The sequence below is a fragment of the Plectropomus leopardus genome, chromosome 8, assembly GCF_026936395.1.
Source record: "Plectropomus leopardus strain MGB_pleo_1.0 chromosome 8, ASM2693639v1, whole genome shotgun sequence".
NCBI lineage: Eukaryota > Metazoa > Chordata > Actinopteri > Perciformes > Serranidae > Plectropomus > Plectropomus leopardus.
In genome coordinates, this window is record NC_142183.1 from 23,837,030 (window position 1) to 23,857,241 (window position 20,212).

Below are 20,212 nucleotides of genomic sequence, written 5' to 3' on the forward strand. Positions count from 1 at the left end.
TACTCTGTAAAAAGAAAGATTGGTGGTGGTGTGCGTGGACACTACGTCACCTGACGTGTCATTTCAACCCTGCTCCGATTGGTTGAATGTCTTCTTGACAGTTTCCGGTCTACCGAAGCACAGGATTTGAATTTGTGAAGCGTCCTCTCTGCTTCTCTCCCTTTTATTCTAAACAACACGAGCGCGTTTGGTAATCATCACAGGTTAAATCCTTTTTTTTCGCAATTAAAACAATTTTCGATGGATTCATATACTCATATGTACTCAGCTAACCACTATGTCAAGTTAGCTTAAGACGAACATACTATTAGCTAGCATGTTGTTAACGGTAACGCTAATGTTTACAGCTATAGTAAGTTAAGCGCGTGGGCTCTTGTTTTAATTTATTTATTTTGGATTCACTGAAATGTACTTCCTAGATTAAAATCCTGTAACGTTTTCTTTCTTTTTTTTTTTTAGTATTTTCTTATATTATGCATCAATGGTTTGACGGGAGCCCGGGGCTTTAAATGTTAAATGACTGCCATGTTGGTTTGTGTTTCCACAGAGTAACGAAAACTATGAATGATGAAACCAGAAAATTGTTTGAAAGAGTTGCTGCAAAGATGGGGTGGGATGATGAGGGAGGACTGGACGCAGCAGAAAAAAAGGTTTGTGCACGTTTCATAAAAACCTGCAAACACAAACATATCACTGCCATAGTCTTTCTACCATTTTCATAACTTTTAAAATATCTTCTGCAATCAGACATGTGTTTTGGTTACTGAGAGAGAGATTAGTTAACAAGCATATCTTTGAATGTGAGTTGCAACAATAAGTTGATTAATCACTGAATAGATTGACAGCCAATACGCCTGCAATTGTGAATGGATTATCGTTTGACTTTTTTCTTTCTGGGTAAAAATACCTAATATTTGTTGTTGGCAGCTTCTAAAATTTGAAAATTTATGTTTTCTTTTTCATATCATAATAAACAAAATAAATTTAGATTTGTGACTCTTCATCGAATCCAATAAGTAATATGAAAGTAATTGACAATCTTACATTGAATGGATAAAATGGTTCATTAAAAGCAGTTACTCAAGAAAATAATTAACAGATTAATCAGTAAAATAATCCTAATAATGAAAATAATCTTTAGTTGCAGCCATATTGAAATACTGAACAAGTTTGAGTTATGATGCTGATGTGTGTCTGCATTGTTTGTAGCTCAGAAGCAAAATTGGCAAAAGTCGTCATGCTGCCACCAGCAGTCATCAATCTGAGGATCAATCCGTCCCTCCTGTCCAGCTTGCCCTCTCTGACAGTGAAGATGATCCAGAAAAGGAGAACCAGTACTCCAAGTACAACCATTACAGAGACAAGTCTTTAATGGAGTCCAGTGATGATGACTTTGACCAGTGTGAGTGAATTAAATTGAATTTGAATTTGTGTGTTGTTGAACCGTATGACTCTGTTACACTGATGTGTTCATTTTGTAATTTTCTTCATTAGTTCTTGTGGGAAGGGCTACACCGAAAGCTAAACCTGCCTCACTGAAACCATGTAGTGCTGCAAAGAAGGACAGGTACTAAAATGGAGCACACAGAAAATGTTTTCATGAGCAACATTTGTGTTATTTTTGCTCAGAGCAGTTTTTGTTCGTTTTAGTTCAAATGTTGCTGTGGTGAGCTCGGATGACGACGACGGTTTCGAAACATGTAAGTGGCCTCATTTTCTCCTGGGTGCAGTTGTCTATAGTCATTGACAATAAATGAGTCAAATTCCAACAGATGATGAAGCTTTATTTTTCTCTCATATATCCTCATTTTGCACATTTAAGTTATGCAGCGAATGAAAACCCCTAATGTCAAGCCTAAGAGAATACCAGAGAGTGGGAGTGAAGATAGGTGAGTTTTTTGATTGATTTTTTTTGTCTTCAAATGCATTTTTATGGTCTGACAAAATTTTGTTGTGAAAAATATATTTGACTTTTTTTTTCTACCCTAAAGCCTCAAAAACTTCATAGTGGATGACTTCTCTTCAGATGATGACTTTATTCAGGCAAAATCATCTATTAACGGTAACTCTGGATGACCTTATCACTAGTGTTGCTCTATTGTATTTCCAAGAAAAGCAACATGTCTATAATGTGATGTTTTTTGTTAATTTTTGCAGTGCCCAAAAAGAGCAACACTCCAGCAGCCCATCGTCCACCTCTGAGACCTCTGTCTCAGTGTGACTCCCCGGTCTTTGTCAGTGACAGTGATGATGATGATGATAACATTGTAGTCAAGAGCACCTGGAGGACTCGTCACTCTAAACCTAAGCCCCCACTAAAGGCCAACAAGGATAATGCTCTGCGGTATGATGAAGAGGACAGCTCGCCATCACTGCCGTTGCCTCCCAACCCGGCTCCTTTCTCTCTTCCTCGTCACAAAACTGTAACATCACTGGCCTCTCCAAAACGCACTCTTTCAGCACCTTCTAAGCTGGATGAGTCAGGCAGCTCTGAGGAGGAATTCACATCCCTGCTGGAAAGACTAAAAAAGAAAAACAAGTTTACTGGCACTTCATTGTCACCTAAGAGCACCCATGGTAACAGTTTTATTTGGAGTGTGGCATTCTAGCAGCATCTAGCTTTTGTTTTTTATTCTACTTGTGAGGCTGATATCTTTTCTGTTCTTAAACGCAGAGTGCAATAAGGAGCCTCCTGCACCTCCTGTGAGGGGACTCACAACACCCGTCTCTAAACCAGTCTCTAAATCATTTGGGGACACACCTCTGCATGTGAAAACCCCAGGACAATCCACCATCATGAAGCCCAAAGTCAGTCAGACAGAGCCCAGGCACGGTCCCAGCAGCAGGTACTGATCTGTTGACCAGTTCTGATCTATATTAGGGATGATAACAATTAATCGACAAGTGATTAATCAGTCATAAAGAATTTGATCGAACGTGAAGTTTAATCGATTAATCAATAGGCTATGCAAATCTGTCAAAGTAAATGGAATATCTTGCTATGAACTTTGACTGAGGAAAAAAAACATTTGATATTCTTTGAAATGAGCAAAATTTTTATTTTATTTTATTTTTTCAAATAATGATTAATCAGTCGTTACCTTAACCAATAATCGGTTAAGGAAGGTGCTTGTTATGCAACCATAATGTACAAACTGAAATGTTGCTCACTCAGTTTATCTTGTTTCCTTTCTAGAGTAGCGGTGTGTAAAACCCCAGGATGCTTCTTGCAGACCTTATCAAACCCTGGCTCCAACTATGGCCGAAATTTCAAGCAGAACAAGGAAGAACTCACCAGAAGACTGTACCAGCTGTACAATACCAGTGTGTTTGACAGTAAGGTGATGAACAACGGTCGTTTCCCTTCAATTTGGTTACATATGTTAGAAATGTTATCCGATTTTTAAATGCATAAATATTTCAGTTGCTTTGTTAACCCTTTGAAACCAGAGCAAATTGGTCTAATTTCTTTTTAAAAAACATGGGGCAAAGGCAACAAGCAACTTGACAAGACATTGCACAAAAAATGTGTTAAAAGGTTATCAAAAAAAAACCCAACCCTGAAAATCAGCTAGAAAAGAGTTAAAAAATCGAGTAAATTATCTAAAAATGTGCTGATAATAAAAAAAACAACATGCTTTATATATTTTATTATATTTAGCGACTTAATTTTAAACATACAATTATTGTATATACATTTGACCTATTTTTGGGTATAATTTTCAAAAAATCTTTCAAAATTCATTTTTAGGTAATTTTCTTGTCACCTTTCACTAATTTCTTGCAATTTATGGGATATTTCTTACCAAGTTGGACATTGCCTTTTGCCTTTTGTTTTCAAAACCAGTTTGCTTAGGTTTCAAAGGGTCAAACAGCTTATGAAAGGTGTTTGATTGCAGCATAAGAAAACCGATGGAGATCTAAGTTGACATTTTTTTCCCCTTTTCAGCTCCCTGTGAATATGTCAGTGACCTGGAACAAGAAGATGCGGAAAACAGCTGGTTACTGTATCACAGGGCAGGAGCGAGGTGGAGGGAGCCGCTATGCCCGCATTGAACTGTCGGAGAAAGTCTGTGATTCTGCAGGTAATGTTTTAGTAAGATAGACAGACTTAAGTCATAAACGGTGTCTGCTTGAAATTTGATTGAATCTCTTCAACTTCATTCACATTGTTCCATCCTCTTAGATCGTCTCAGGGACACGCTGATTCATGAGATGTGTCACGCCGCAACCTGGCTGATTAATGGCGTGAGGGACGGGCACGGGAACTTCTGGAAGCTGTATGCACGCAAGTCCACAGTGGCGCATCCTGAGCTGCCCATGGTCACTCGCTGCCACAGTTATGACATCAAGTACAAATTCCAGTACCAGTGCACCCGCTGCCAGAATACGTACGTCTGACTGATTTCAGATTGATTGACATTAACCTCATTTTGTTCATTACTTACCTCACATTTACAGAGCTGTGTGTTAACTCCACTGGGTGACATTCCTAATACTTTACCATGATTCTTCACAGGATTGGGCGTCATTCCAAGTCTCTGGACACACAGAGGTTCGTGTGCGCTCTCTGCACAGGACAACTTGTTTTACTGACGCCCGTAAAGCCGCGCGCTCCCACACCGTTTGCCAACTTTGTCAAAGAGAATTATGGGAATGCACGTAAGGAGCTTTCAGGACAAAGCCATGCGGAGGTGATGCGAAAACTTAGTGCAGACTTTGCCTCTAAGACTAAACTAAGCCAAAGCTGAGAGATCTTGATGCTGGTGGTACATACAGCCACGAACTGCACAGCCACAGGGAACCTGCTCAAATTCTGAAATACCTCATCAGCTAGTGTTAGTGGGCAGCTATGACTATTGATATTGGATCTATTTTTTTATGTTGTTTTCATTTCATTTCTGTAATAATTAGTATGTGATTATAGACTGGATCTGCTGGAACTGAAAAAAAACCTGAGCTTCAACATCAAGTTCACATTCCTGTGTGTGTCCGTGTGTGTAGATGAAGTGGTACCAAACAATGATTTTCATACCCCATGTCATCCCTTGTACCTTAACACATATTGAAGATACATTTCTTAAGAAAAGGGCATTTTATACATTAAACATATGATTACATTTATGTAATTATTTTATATTTGACTTCTCGTTATGACCTCTATAAATAAAGTTTACATTTTTGCTGTACATTGAAGGGTCACTTGATATCCTCATTACATTTGACACTGTGTTAATGATCGGCTTAGAAAATGTTATGTCTTAGAATACCTTCCACCCCAACCCTACATATAATACATCATTTTATTATGCCTCTGCGCCAGTGATAGCAGGGGCTGGGGGCATTGTGGTTTGGTTTTTTTGGGGGGAGTTTTTTTCCCTTTATTGATAGGACAGCTTAAAGCAGACAGGAAAAGGCGGGAGAGAGAAGGGGAATGGCACGCAGCAAAGGGCAGTAGATTGGACTCAAATCCTGACCGCCAAAATTTGGCACAAACATCCACATGGACTTAAAAATGAACTGATGAGAATCAGATGTTGGAAGGTCAAAAAGTTAAAGTCACTATGAAGTCACAAAACATGTTTTTGGCCAAACCCCAAGAGTTCATATGCTAGTTATTCCCACAAATGTCTACTAGGATAAAATGATAAAGTATTGAAATCTTTTAATCTGAGAGGCTAGAGGTCAACTTCACTATGAAATCATAATGTTATGCAAAAAGACTCCTCTGACCATTACTCAGCGTTATATCTCAGGAACAGAATGTCATTTTTGGTCAGATGCTGAATTGGTGACACCAATCATGGGTGTCCACCTTGATCGTATAGATCTTCTGTGTCATTTATGGATTCCAGTGTTCATACTGATGTGTAGTAGTCAACTAATATGTTTAAATTACACTTAAAATTCTATACATTTATTTCCTTACATTTTCTGCTAAGTTCTTTTCACACCAAGGGATTGTTTGGGTTTAAAAAAAAAAAATCTGACCTTTTGTTTTTTAGCCCAGAATTGAATCATAATCTCTAAATATTCCACAGTAACATTGTAAAATGTGTGGGTGAAAGGCGATGGCGTTAGGTTTTCCATGACTGTGCCTCTGTTATCAGGCAAATATTGACAGGTAGGATGCAACTCTCTACAGATGTATTAATATGGTCCCAGACTTTTGTATAAATAAGCAAACGTAATCCTGATAACAAACGCTAGCTGTTGACACATGGCTGTCGACAGGGATGAGGTTTTAAGAACTGAGGTTTGACACGTTGACATGGTGAAGCTGAGTAAATGGACAGCCTGTAATGCTGGCGTGTGACAGGAAGATTCAGTCGCAACCAGCCATCAGAGTGAAACTGACTGTGAGTCTGCTGTGCTGGGTCATGTTAGAAATGCTTAAAAGAGAAGATCATCATTGAGCCAGATGTGAGGGTGAGTATATTACATCTTTTTTTCCCTTGCCATGAGGTGCAAATGGTTTTTATTTTGTTTTAAATCTCCCTAGGTGTGAATGACTGTTTTTTTGTTCATTTTTTTATTAGGAAACAAAACTGGAAGTCAGATCAGAGGGAGCTTTATGTCATGGATATCCACTGCAACGTGACCTCACTGGAGGCCCAGGCACAGATTAACACCACCATCTACCACCTGGTGAAGATGGTCACCATGTGTGTGAGCTGCAGCTTGAACACTGTACTCAGTGTTCCTTTACTCCTGGTCATCATGCGCTCGCCGTCCCTCCTAAGACACACTCGCTTCCTGCTCCTCACACACCTCCTTTTGTGTGTCAACCTCCAGGTATATCTACACTGTTTGACTCTGATGCTAATCCAATATTCCCATTCCTAACAACTGAGATGACGATAATTTGCCCCCAGAGCTAAATGATCACCATCATCATCTCAGCAGCTCATCTGGACCATCCAAGCAGTTCTCCTAAATTCCAGTGGAGGTATACCTGTGACCCAGTGTTTCATCTTCTGTGCTTCTATCCAGGCCTGCTCATTGGTTTGTAAAACAATGTTCATATTTTTGTGATGTATATTTGTTTTAGTCACACTGCACTGTTAGTAACAGTAGAGGTTACAACTCTTTCTAAGATCACTCAGAGAGGGCAGCTTCCTGTACCTTTGGATTTGGAAAAGTGTGAATTGGGTTTAAAAGAAATGTTCACATTTTTTCAAGTCTGTCTGAAAACTATACTTAAAAAAAATATGGACCTGTCCCCTAAGCTATTGTATAGATAATGTGCATCCGCTAATAATTTGGCATTTTGTTTGTCTGAGGTTTTCATGCTTACTCCATAATATTATAGGATGAAATCTCCAGTGTTTAATTGGATCATTTCTATTTACCAAGAGGCCTCTTAAAGAGAGAAGTGTGAACTAAATTCACAGCCTGCCTCCTCTGACTCACCTATAATGAAAACGTGACTTCTAAAATCTTTACACAGCAGGTTAACAGCAAAACTGCATCTACTCTATGTCTTCCCTTTTTTGTGCAGGTGGACCTCTTCCTGAGCACAGCTCTGTCGGTGGACCGATTTGTCGCTGTCAAGTGGCCCCTGCGCTATGAATTGTTGATGTGCCCTCACAGGAAGAGAGCAACTGTTGCAGCCATATGGACCTTATCAGCTGTGCTCTGCGGTGTGTCTTTGGGCATGAGCCTCAACACCGTGCAGGTCAATTTTACCATTCCCCGCTGTCGACCTCTTATCCTTTCACCCTGCCTGTCAGGGACATCAGCTCTGGTTCTTTACTGCACTGTGGGGACTGCTGTAGTGGTGCCTCTCTGCTCTCTGACCATTCTGGGATGCTTCTGCTTGCTCTGCTGGGACATGCACACAGGACTGCTCTGCACCAAGAGAGGCTGTGTAACTCTGACCCTCCAGGCAGCTCAGACCATACTCTTTTCTGTTCCTTTTGTCATGGACAGCTACCTGCTCCCTGCCTACCTGCACAGTGATGCTCTCGATATAGCAGCCACCATCACCTACAACCTCGGGGTGTCACTCATCCCTCTGGTGTATGGCTACCGCTCACGGGAGCTGCAGGAAAGGATCCAACAGGCTGCACACAAGAACAAAGTCAACAATCGAAATTAGATTTACAGTTTTACACGCTTAGAAATAACTTCCACATGGGCCCTTCCTTAAGGGCTGAGGTTCTACCCAGAGGAATTTATTTACAAGGAACCTTTTTTTTTGAGGAAAGGGGTTCTTTAAATTTTCTTTGTAAGACTAGGGGTTTCAATAAGAACCCTTTTGATCCAAAGAGCCCTTTTGTTAGCGCCTACATGGAAAGGGTTCTGTTCCAGTCCTTGCACCTAATTTTAGAGCATTTCAACAAAAAATAAATTGGTTCAGAACCTGAAAAGTCAGCTCCCAGCTGGAGCCAAAAGATAGGTTCTTCTCAGCCTGAGATGTGAACCATTACTATGTCAGTGGGCATGTCATAATCTTCAGGTTAGAAAGAGAGGATGTAAAAGGCAACAATAGAGACGTTCAGTGAGAAATCACTGGAAAAAATAGAGCGTGCGGTGGCCTCATTAATAGCTGGCCCATGCTTGTTTTTGCATTTTTAAATAAATAAAAATCTGTAGTAACCCCAAAAAAGTTTGCAGATACTCAATGCAATCTGCCACCTTACTACTACTGTTTCCTTCTGCTGTGCATTGTGCACATTGTTTGTTGATGGCACATCCTTGTTTACAATGGTTCTAATCAAAACTGGTGGCAATGCAGGTTGGTTAGATATTTAGTACCAAGGTTCCACAATTTTTGACAAAAACCAGTTAAAGAATCAGAGCTAATTTGGTGAAAAAGGGGTAATTGAGAGTTCTGGGTGGCATCATTACACTACAGTGGGTTTGTCTGTAGAACCTCTCATAGGGAGATGTGGGTTAACCCTTTCCCAAATGGTTCTAGGTATAACCCTTTATTTTGGGTTTTAGGTAGAGCCTAAACCCTTGTGATGGTTTTTACCAGGAACATAAAAGGTCTCCTATATGGATGCACCAAAGAATCCTATGGTTCTAGTCAGCACCTTTACTTCTAAGAGTGTCGAGGCAGCTGCTTTACAAAACAAACAGTTTTACTTATGCTGCCTGAATGACAAGATTGATATCGTCCTGCTCAACACAGCAGCAGGTGTTTTTGTGGCGTCTTTGAATGTAATATTTTGAAATAGTGGGTTGGGTAGCATCTTCTTGCGATTCATTAAAATAAAGTAAAAATAAAAGACAGGACAAACTGCTTCAACATATTTAATTTGTACCATAAACATTTATATGCTGTATATCTACTCATTAAAATCACTATGTATTTGTACAAAACATTCAAGAATATAGAGGAGAAGTTAAACACAACAGAGGGATAAATACTCGATGCTACAAGAAAAATACATACACAATCATATTTTAAAGAGAGTGGGGTCACCCCTTTGAAGGAGGCACAGGCACAAATCCACTGAGGTGAGACAGGGGTCTTCAATCAGCAGCGGTTACAAGAGCCAAACCATGAAACACTGGAATTACCAGTATTAACCAAATAATCTACAGATGGATAAAACTAAATGCACACACGTTATCGTCAGTCAAAGCATTGGAATGTACTGTGTTTGTCACCATATTGACATAGGCACTGAGAATTTCTTGACAATAAATAATCAACATGCTATTGTTAATATTATCAATGTATTCTTCATAAAAGAATGCAGCGTTCCAAACCAGAAAGAGAGTCTTCTCTTCCTGTTTTTGGCAAATGTAATGTATCGTGTAAATCAAAGGACGATAATTTGGCATTTGACCACGACAGCTTCCTCTCGGTGCAGTATGTGATTGATTGACTCATTATAAATGGAAATGTATGGCACGACACAATAATAAGGAAAGGGAGATTAGATGTATGAGCAGCATTACATGAAAAACCACCACTGGTCCCCTCAACATCACCGACCATTATGTCATGCCCTTTCTTCAGTACAGGCAGGTTTTCTTCATAATTCGCAGGAACTCCTGTTGGTTCACTTCTCCATCTCCATCCCTGTCTGCCTCATCTATCATTTCCTTCAGAGACACATAATAAAAAAGTAGATTAACAGAATGGAGAATGCAAATCAAGCTAGTTCAATAGCATTCATGAGCAAATGTTGTGTTTGCATGAGTCAAAACTGCAGTCATGACTTTGTAAGGAAGCCAGCCCTTGTGACAGAGTTGAATACAAGTGTTCATATGTCTCAATATTATTTTGTTACATGATGATCTGATTTACCTGCAGCTCATCATCTGTGAGGTTTTCTCCCAGCTCTTTGGCGACTCTCTTAAGATTCTTGAATGAGATCTTGCCCGTCTCGTCATCATCAAACAGGCGGAAAGCTTTCAGGATCTCCTCTTTGGAGTCCTTCTCAGCCTAAAATCAGAAAAGATGGAAAATGACAAACTGTCATTATGCAGGAAGTAATCTTACAGATTATAGAACAACCACATCATAAACTAAAGAAATTGTGGCCCGTTTAGATGTGTCTATGAAAACGAAAAACCAGCAGAGTCAATGAGGAATCTAAATGAGGCTTTTCGGGTGAAGTTAAAGGGACAGTTCATCCTGATGTCTTATTTATCAATCCAGGTTGGTTGGTGTGAGCTGCTGAGTGTTGGAGATATCGGCTAACGATGTCTGCCTTCTCTCCAATATAATAGAAGTAGATGGCACTCAGTTTGCGGTGCTTAACATGCCAAAAAAATGAAAAACTCAATAGCGAGGATCTAGTTACTCAAGAGAATCCACAGACCTTGTTGTGAGTCGTTTCATGTAGGCACTATTTTCTGTCTACTGTAATACACCCGCCAACTGAATCACTGGGCAGAAGGAAGCATCTAACTCTAGCTAGTGTTACAGCTCAGCTGAGGAGGATGTCATTACTGTTAACGCTGTCATCTCTCATCCATGAGTAGATGTACACCTCCTGTGCTGTGATACAGCTGGCGGATGTAGTTCAGTAGAAAGAAAATAGTTCCTACATGAAACTGCTCACAACTAGTAATGCATATATAACACAGTGCACTTCTTGACATTAGGGGTCAACAGATTGTCAGCCTGGCTGATTATTGGAGCTGATATTTGGCATTTTGCCAATTATCTGTATTGGCATTTTATTATAATGGTCGCTGGTAAAATTAATTAAAAAGTGCAAAGAAAGTGTCAACATGGGAGGAACTTTCACTTTGTAAAACCTCAGGGAGCTATTTGTATTTATCCATTTTTTTAATCAAGTTGTCACTTGCCTTTATAAAAAAGTTGCAGGGAATTTGCTGTATATGATGTTGAACGTTTCGCTTTGATCATACATTTGCCAAAGGCGTCTAAACAAAGGTTTGTGTTGAAGTTTGTTTATTCCAAATTCTAAATATTGAAAGAAAGATTTTCATTTTTATTATAAATGCATATCGATTATTTATCTAATTAATTACTAATAATCGGTATCGGCCCTGAAAAACTAATATCGGTCGGCCCCCAGTTGACATAGTTATCTACCATTTTCTGTGTCATGACAGCGAGGAAGTCAGCAAAGGAGATTTTCCCTGTGCCATCTTTATCCACATCCCCAATCATCTTCTTGATCTCCTCTTTCTTTGGTTCAAACCCCAGAGCTCTCATTGCAACCTGTAAGAGAAAACTGTGAAAGTGAACTGTCACAAACACAAAGAAAACTGTCATTTCCCCCTAAAACATATGTGACTGTGATCAGCATTCAGGCACTTTTACCTTAAGCTCCTTGACATCAATATATCCCGATCCATCAGTATCAAACAGCTCAAAGGCTTCCCTGATCTCCTGCTTCTGCTCCTCAGTCAGCTCTGGCTTGGGGGTTGTCTTCTTGCGAGGAGGGGGCACAGGACCCTGCAGGGACGGTCTCTTGGCACTGGTCGCCTGGTGGGGACACAGGAGGGGAGGCAGAGGGGGAATAATATTAATGATGGCACAAACACCAATGATAACAAGAATCAGAGAGATTTCTGGGGGGGGAATGGCATTTTTCCAGACCTATAAAGGCATAATGTTAACATCCACTAGATATTTAGGTTATTTTCAAACAGTTTTACTCACCATCAGTTGCTGTTTATTTGATTGACAAAAACGACTTGCGGATCTATGAGGCAATCTACGTTTTCCTCTGGGCTATGAAGCCTCCCTATCATTTAGGGAGGAGGAGATGATAAAAACGGTTTATATTTTACACCAGTTGCTTGCATTAGCTGTTTAATTGCCCTGATTATAAGAGAGTCTCTTATTCCTCAAATTATTATATTAATTCCACATGAACGGCTGTTAAAATGTGCAGAAAACGAACGTTTCTAGTTAACAACCTGCACAGGTCTCGCTATCCAGGAGCTGCCGTCATGGAGCCCAGGCGTTTGATTAGTTTACCCTGTGAGACTGCAGACAAGCCACAGCGGTAATGGACATTGAGGAACTAAAGCAGGTGACGCACAGGCACGAGTGGGAGTAAAAATCAAACGCATAAGTCGGGCAAAAAGCTGATTGGTCACTGAAGATCACGGGGCAGAACATCTACACTGCAGTGAAACCTCCTTAGATTCCCCAGTGAAATATAAAACGCTGAAACAGAACATTGACATTTAAGAAGTCCTGTTTTATATTTATGCAAAATATATCATAGACCATAATGCATTATATAAATGGTGCATTTGCTAGTTCTACTCTGTAAAATTGCCCCAGTACACCCTCTAGTGTCAGCAGACCTCAGAACAGAGCTTCTTCTTATAGAGAAGCAGATGGTAATAATACAGGGAATAATAAGATAGTGGGTAATAACAATAATAAAGGGGTACAAATGATCATGGAATATGACAAAATAATAAGAAAACAATTATAGAGCTCTTATATGCTTCAAATATTTGTGTGCAGCCAACGGTTCTCTATGACTATGAGGATAATCGTCACCTCTGAAGACGGCATATTATTATTGCACGGATCTGTAGTACAGTATGATGAGAGACTGTGCGGCACAGATATGGCTATATCCAACATGTCAGCAGTTTCTTTTTTATTTTTTGCTTTTATTCTTTTCTCGGTAGTGTATTTGTCCTTTGTGTGGTAATTCTATTTGAATTGTTTTATGTGCAGTGGTGAAATATAACGGAGTATATTATTTAATATAGGTATTCTAGAACTGATTTAAGTAAGAATATGAAGTACTTTGAAGTATTTTTGCTCGTGATTCTTTGTACTTCTACTCCACTACATTTCTGGGAAAGGAAAATATTGTACTTTTTACTTTTCATTTATTTGACAGCTTTAGTTATTTATCACTTTAATTAACTTTTATTAAGCCTATCAATCGATCAATCAAGAAAATAAAAGTCACGAGGGACATTTTTTTCAGTGAGTACCTTAAATTGGTCTACTTAAAGTATATTTTTCTTAATATACTTAGATGGTCTACTTTTCTTATACGAAATTCATATAACATATATATTAAAATAAAAAAAGAGTTTCCATGCAGACATTTAATTGTAACAGGGCATTTTGCAGTGTGATAGCCTATTGATACTTCTGCTTAAATAAAGGATATAAATACTGTGCATAAGTCAGAAATCAGTCTCTATGTTTTTCCATTTATGTTTTTTTACTTAATATGGAATAACAAACAAATATTAGAAAAAAATACAACGCTAGAAGAAGAGAAAGGCGTTCTCGAAAAAATATCAATATTGAAGCAACGTTAACAGGCTAGGCTACATAATTGCCAACTTTCTCACTTCCTCTCTGGTGTTCGTCTGAGGCACACAGGGGGCGTGGTCTTTGAGCTCGGAGGCGGATAGAACCAGTTTACGGTCCACGATTGGTTTAAATTGTGGCGTTCTTTGACGTATCTCGACAACCATTGGCTGTTCTCAAACGTCTTCTTTGTGCCGAGCTGGGGCTGGACCAATCACAGGGCACTTTTCACTCAGCTGATTCAGAAACGTGGTTCGTGCGCGCGGTTCATTCGCACGCGCTGAGGCAGGTAATTAGAGTAGTGCTGAGTGCGTCTTGCGTATGAAAAGTTGTCACTTTAATGCCCTGCGTATGTTACAATTAGAAACTCTCTCAGTTTCCTCGTATTTCGCCTGCAAACACAAATATTTCCACCACAGGCGCCTGATAATTTCGCTCACCTGTTGGTCTCTTCAGTCATAATGGCCACGCGCGTTCGACCGGTGAGTTGAAACATTTTTATTGTGCACAATTGCTCAAACCTGTCATGATGCTATCGCTGATTGTTAGCTTGAAATGTATCAGCAGTCTCTGTTTGCGTGTGCCACAGAGTAACAAACGGTGCACAGTCATCGGGGGGTCTGGTTTCCTGGGCAGACATTTGGTGGAGAAGCTTCTGGAGCGTGGCTACTCTGTCTCTGTGTTTGACATCCGTCAGAGCTACGAGCTGCCCGGCGTCACCTTCCACCAGGGAGACCTCTGCGACATACAGGTGACACTTCTCCCCTCAGTCTGGACCAGGCCTGCATGCTTAGACATCTTGAATAATTTAACCTTTTGAAATCTGAGCAAATTGGCTTGTTTTATTTTAAAAGCATGGAAAGTGGGCTGTGAGCAACTTAACATGAAATAGCCAAAAATGAACAAGAAATTAGTAAAAAGTTACAAGAAAATTACACGAAAATAAGAAAAATGACCTCAGGAAAATGCTTAAATATATTTGTAAAATAATATTTAACTATATAATTAAGAACATTCTAAAAATAATTATCTGTACATTTTCCTTCAATTTTGATAATATATAATAATAATCCAGTAGTAGTCACCTTTAATTTTCACAGTGACTCATTGTGTTTCCTCCTGTGTTTTTAAAAGAGATAAACCACATTTTCTAAGGTTCCAGAGGTTTAAATTCTATTAAAAGGCATCTGAATGCAGCACAAGAAAAGTGACGGGGGGTGTCTGGTGGCTCAGTGAATAAAGCAGGCGCCCCATTTATGAAGATAATGTCCTTGGGGCAACGACCGCAGATTCAAGTCCAGCTTGCAGCCCTTTGCTGCATGTCATCCCCTTTCTCTCCCCCTTCCACACTACCAATTCTCTGTCCTATCTAATGAAGGCAAAATTGTCAAAATATAATAAAAGAACTGAAAACTGATGTTGATTCAGGTTAAATACCAGGCCTGGAAGGACTTGGCACTGCTCTGGCAGGAACATTTTCAAATACAGTGTCGTGTCAGAGGTTTTTAGAGACCTGAAGTACTTGTGGTTGAGTTGACAGTGAACTCTTGAGACTTGCCCCAGAGGTCATTTGACCGGGACCAATTGTCAATAGCTGTGAGGTTTCTGTCACATTGTACTCCAGGCTCTGCTGCCAGCAATGAAGGATGTGGCCCTGGTCTTCCACTGTGCCTCCCCAGCCCCTGCCAGCGATGACCGTGGGCTGTTTGAGAGGGTCAACATTCAGGGCACGCGCACCGTCATTGAGGCCTGCATGGAGGCAGGAGTACAGGTGAGGCAGAGGGCTGCAGGGTGCAGCCAGGGGGTTATAGGCTTAGCTTGTATGTTTGTTTATGCCTATGCTTTACTGTTCAAGGTGAAAAATGCCAATTAAGTGTTGTAACTGTTGGATTTTTGCCAGAAACTGGTCCTGACCAGCAGTGCCAGTGTGGTGTTTGAAGGGACAGACATTAAGAATGGGAGAGAGGATCTACCATACGCCAAGAAGCCGATCGACTATTACACAGAGACCAAGATTGAGCAAGAAAAGGTAGGAGAGTAATAAATTCAACATTGGCTGCAACAGTGTAGACCAGGGGTCCATTCCAGAGAGCAGGTTTAACAAACTGTGAGTGTAACCCTGAACTCTGAATTGATGAACCATGTGATGAAAATATCTGAGTTTTTGGTTCCAGAATAGCTGATTAGAGTTTGTTCAATCAACTCTGTCACTGTGAGTTGAGTTTGTGCTCTTTGAATTAGAAAAGAGTTCATTGTGTATTTGTAGACAGACTTCGGACTATAACATTGCTCACTTCATCTCTTTGTAGAGTTTGCATGTTTTCTATACTTTGGTATGTGTGTCCCTCCTTAAACCACCAAAGACAGTTTGAAGTGGAGGCTCTCAATTGCACATGGCTGTGATTTTGAGTGTCTGTGTTTGTCTTTTTTTTTCTCCTTTCTCATAATGAGATCAGTATCAAATTTTATTTTGTACTCTTGACTTTATTTTTATCTGCATCATACAACCATATCATCTTCAGCAGCAGTGAGTACATCTTTCCAAGACCTCCTGTGTTACTGGCACACCATCTGCTCCGTGCCCTTTACAATTAATCAAACCCATGAGACCGAAGAGAGAGCAAATGATCATACTGTTTTGCAGCAGGTAGAGTTGAATATTTTATACCGTCTCTGTGTTTTAGCTGGTCCTCAAGGCTTGTGACAAGAAGAAGGGTTTACTCACAGTTGCCATCCGGCCTCATGGCATCTTTGGCCCTCGGGACCCACAGCTGGTTCCTATCCTGGTGGACACAGCTCGCAGGGGCAAGATGAAATTCATCATTGGGTAGGTCATAGGGGCTTCAGTACGGATGACAATAAAACTTTTAATTACTGATGTAGGGATGCATGATAGTATTGGCATGTCATTGGTATTGGAAGACAAAGACTTTAAAATAAACGAAATATAGCCACTGGCCTGAAATGAACATTTCTACTGATAAGACTGTGCTTTAATTATAAAACTGTAATCATTAAAAATATTGTGAATTTTGTCAGGACCACCTAAGCCTGTTACAATCAGGTGAATTTTATAGTTTTGTTTGATGAAATGTACAGAAAAGTAATTATGGCATCTTTCACATGTAACCTAAGTTAAAGTAGTTTTTGTGTTTTGCAAAGTGAATGTTTGTATTTTGAAAAACATTGTACGTCAGGTCTGCATCTGCCAGTGGGCAACGATAAGAGTCGGCCTGACAAGCTTTTAATTCCATCAGAGGGGAAACTTGATGTTCTCTGCAGTGAGGTGGAAAAAAGGCATGTGCATGCCGGAGTTTTGACATCTGCAGTTAGCCAAGATGAGTTGGAAAATATCGGCATATTGGATATCAGCAAAAATCCAAATCTTATGAATCCCTAACTAATAGAACTAGAATAAATGACTCTTATTTCAGCAACAGTCATTGTAAAATAATTAAAAATAAGCAGCAGAGTGAGCACCCCATGTACTGAGGTGGTGTCCTTGCTGAAGTGGCCGCATGTTTGATTCCAGTCTGCGGCCCTTAGCTGCATGTCATTCCCTCTGTCTCCCTCTTTAACACTTAGACTTTTCTATCAAATTAAGGCAAAAAAATCCCCCCAAAAACAAGAAAAAATAATTTTACATTTTGAGGGTCATATATAGAAACCTAACATTAATCTGCATTTTATAAATAACAGTGACAGATTGACTGTGCTCGTTGTAAATTTAACTGGTGTAAAGTTATGCACACTACTAATTTATCAGCCACCTGTGAAGGAAACACCAGCACACAACGCATCAGTTTAGTTTCAAAGACTGCAGGTAGATTAACAGCTTTTACTAACTTGTTTGATCAGAATATTCTTCTGAAATTATCATATCTACATGTATTTATCTTCTTATACTTCAGTCCAAAATACAAAATACTTGGGTCTAAAATTATGTTATCTCTTAAACCTACTTCTTATCTCTCACTTACATCTCTAACCTCTACTCCCCTGCTACTTGAAAAGTTGAAATTAGTATGGCGGTAGTGGCTCGGCTCATAGACTGCTGCACCAGTGCACTGAATGATTACATTTTTTTTTTTGTTTGTTTTTCAGGTCCATGGTGCTTATCTGTATACATCTATTGTAACTTTTCTCTACTGTTTTCTGCAGTGATGGGACCAATCTTGTGGATTTCACCTTTGTGGAGAACGTAGTTCATGGTCACATCCTGGCTGCTGAACGCTTGAGGCCGGACTCCCCCATATGTGGAAAAGTGAGTGAAAATAAAATCAAACATTGAACCGATTCAATTTATTCTGTCCGTAAAATCATGTTGCCAGAACACACCTACTTATTCAAGATTAGAGTTTTCATTCTTCTTATATCCTCCGCTTCTCTTTCAGCCATACCACATCACCAATGACGAGCCAATTAGATTCTGGGACTTCATGTCTGAGGTGCTGGTGGGTCTGGGATATGCTGCGCCCCGCTACCACCTCCCCTACTTTCTTGTGTACGGACTGGCCCTGCTGCTCTGGCTGCTGGCCCTGATCCTGCGCCCCCTAGTGTCATTTAAACCCACCTTTACACCAATGAGAGTGGCTCTGGCTGGAACCCACCACTACTACAGCTGTGAGCGCGCCAAGCAGGACCTGGGCTATAAACCAGTGGTCAGTCTGAAGGATGGGATAGCATGCACAGTGCAGAGCTACCCTCATCTCAGACAAGGTGCTTGATGGTAGACTGGAGGTGAAGACTGTACAGGTACACTCACTGAGCAGAGTGCCCTGAATGGACAATTTGAAATGAGGGAACAGACAATTCATCCTTATCCAAACCTTGCAGGATTTATGTGCCTTTTCAACTTTTATGTACAAATTTCTCCAGCAGATGGCAGCAAATGATTTTGGTTTTGGTCAACACACTGCAGTTTGGTCTTCTCAAAGTTTTTAAGCACTTAGTCAACAGTAAAACCCCTGTTAATAACGAGATAAATATACTGATCTTACACTGTAAAACTTGCAATGACTTACAAATATTCCTGTTCCATTTTCTTGGGTTTCTCTCAAGTGCTGTATACCAATTAAGATGCTGCTGTTTATGTCAAAATACCTAAATACATTCCACTAAACCAAGATTTTCACTATATTATTTGAATGAAAATAGCTGTTTAAAGTTAGGGTTGGATTTACATCATATGGCCAAAAGTTTGTGGATAGGGATGTGTATTATATGTCGAGGGTGGTTTTATTTAGTTTGCAGGTAAGCTCTTTGGTTTCAGTTAAGCAGCATACATTGAAACTTAAGATAATAATGTGCCTCCAACTTTTGGCAATTGGCCATTCTCTTTTAAGAAGAAAACCATCCCCCTGCACAACGCCACGTACACTGTGTGAAAGATATTGACTGGCCTGCACAAAGCCTTGACCTCCTCTCCATCCAACACCTTTAAGGTAATAAGAGTGGCGGCTGTGCTACATCTTTTTCACCAGGCTCCAACATCTGGTGAAAAGCCTCCGTGGAAGAATGAAGGCTGCAATATATAGCAGCATATTACTGCTTGTAGTTTAGAGTGTAGTTTCAGACTTTTCCAAGTCTGTCCTAAGAAAGTACAAACCCATATATACATTGAGACAATGAAATGCTTAACAAGGAAACACTCCTAAAAACACTGAAACTGGACAAACTTGATTTGACAAAATTAGACTGCTTATGTTGGCTTAGGCTGAACTGAACAAGGCTTTAATACAGAACATGAGCAATCTCTTACACTGGAATTACAGTAGGGAGGGGTCGCTTCATGGATAGTATGGGCAAGGGTAATGATTACAGCAATCACTAACTTTTTCAATGTATATAGAGTAAATTGTGTTTATATACTTTTGGTATATACTTTTTCACATGTTGCAAACACTACTCTCTCCCTGATACTGGAGTATCACTGGTATTAGATGCCGTATGTCATCAGGATGGCATGCGTTTCTACGAGTTGCGCAAACTGTTAAAATACTATTCAAGGACTGTCATCAAATACAATAATGGGAGGGACAATGAAAATGTATCATAGACTATTGTTATCCTGTATTTCCACATTCTGTTTTTGTCATTTTAATGATGACATAGTTATAAAACTGATGATCTGGTAAATGATAGGGCCTCTTTTTCACAGTATTCATCTTAAATGTATTGATCTACAAAGATTGGATTTCTAGGTGAAGCATTTTTGTCATTTCTTGGCATGGTGTAGTGACAACAAGGTTGGGGTTAAGTTAAGATACTTAGCATTCTCGTTTTAATTCCGCGCCAGCAGCACCCTAATGATTCACTGCAGCGTCAGCGAGTAAGGCCGTCTGACTGGTTTGTCGTTTAGGGCAGAGAGGGATCCAGCAGGTAGATAATAGACTTGAGCGTTTACACTTGCCAGTGTGCTCACCAGAGTGAAACTTTGGCTCTCAGACTTGCTAATTTCCTCTTCCACCCCCTCCC

The 20,212-nt window shown here is 39.9% G+C and overlaps 4 protein-coding genes across 5 annotated transcripts; 3 read left to right on the forward strand and 1 right to left on the reverse strand.

Moving 5' to 3' along the window:
- The first annotated feature begins 49 nt into the window (after nucleotides 1-49).
- On the forward strand, nucleotides 50-5,179 carry gcna (germ cell nuclear acidic peptidase). Of its 2 annotated transcripts, none has more exons than XM_042493400.2 (13): nucleotides 50-190; nucleotides 548-650; nucleotides 1,210-1,402; nucleotides 1,495-1,567; nucleotides 1,651-1,700; nucleotides 1,823-1,889; nucleotides 1,992-2,062; nucleotides 2,158-2,577; nucleotides 2,675-2,846; nucleotides 3,197-3,341; nucleotides 3,950-4,085; nucleotides 4,187-4,391; nucleotides 4,520-5,179. In XM_042493400.2, exons 2-13 carry the CDS (start codon nucleotides 561-563, stop codon nucleotides 4,749-4,751), a joined length of 1,854 nt encoding a protein of 617 aa, XP_042349334.2. In that variant the 5' UTR covers nucleotides 50-190; nucleotides 548-560; the 3' UTR covers nucleotides 4,752-5,179. The 2 variants fall into 2 exon arrangements, with proteins under 2 accessions (XP_042349334.2, XP_042349333.2); XM_042493399.2 differs by having other exon boundaries at nucleotides 58-203; nucleotides 4,520-5,178.
- Nucleotides 5,180-6,153: 974 nt separating this feature from the next.
- On the forward strand, nucleotides 6,154-8,790 carry LOC121947833 (uncharacterized). Its single transcript, XM_042492972.2, has 4 exons — nucleotides 6,154-6,429; nucleotides 6,540-6,795; nucleotides 6,904-7,005; nucleotides 7,502-8,790. Exons 2-4 carry the CDS (start codon nucleotides 6,580-6,582, stop codon nucleotides 8,099-8,101), a joined length of 918 nt encoding a protein of 305 aa, XP_042348906.2. The 5' UTR covers nucleotides 6,154-6,429; nucleotides 6,540-6,579; the 3' UTR covers nucleotides 8,102-8,790.
- A 455-nt stretch (nucleotides 8,791-9,245) lies between these two features.
- Nucleotides 9,246-12,414, reverse strand: cetn2 (centrin, EF-hand protein, 2). Its single transcript, XM_088081218.1, has 5 exons — nucleotides 12,101-12,414; nucleotides 11,759-11,923; nucleotides 11,528-11,656; nucleotides 10,268-10,405; nucleotides 9,246-10,062 (listed from the first exon to the last, which is right to left on the reverse strand). Exons 1-5 carry the CDS (start codon nucleotides 12,101-12,103, stop codon nucleotides 9,973-9,975), a joined length of 525 nt encoding a protein of 174 aa, XP_087937344.1. The 5' UTR covers nucleotides 12,104-12,414; the 3' UTR covers nucleotides 9,246-9,972.
- A 1,571-nt stretch (nucleotides 12,415-13,985) lies between these two features.
- nsdhl (NAD(P) dependent 3-beta-hydroxysteroid dehydrogenase NSDHL) lies at nucleotides 13,986-18,863 on the forward strand. Its single transcript, XM_042493483.2, has 7 exons — nucleotides 13,986-14,217; nucleotides 14,325-14,486; nucleotides 15,360-15,506; nucleotides 15,636-15,764; nucleotides 16,420-16,562; nucleotides 17,897-17,999; nucleotides 18,130-18,863. The coding sequence occupies exons 1-7, from the start codon at nucleotides 14,197-14,199 to the stop codon at nucleotides 18,460-18,462; spliced, it is 1,038 nt and encodes a 345-aa protein (XP_042349417.2). The 5' UTR covers nucleotides 13,986-14,196; the 3' UTR covers nucleotides 18,463-18,863.
- The last annotated feature ends 1,349 nt before the right edge of the window (nucleotides 18,864-20,212 follow it).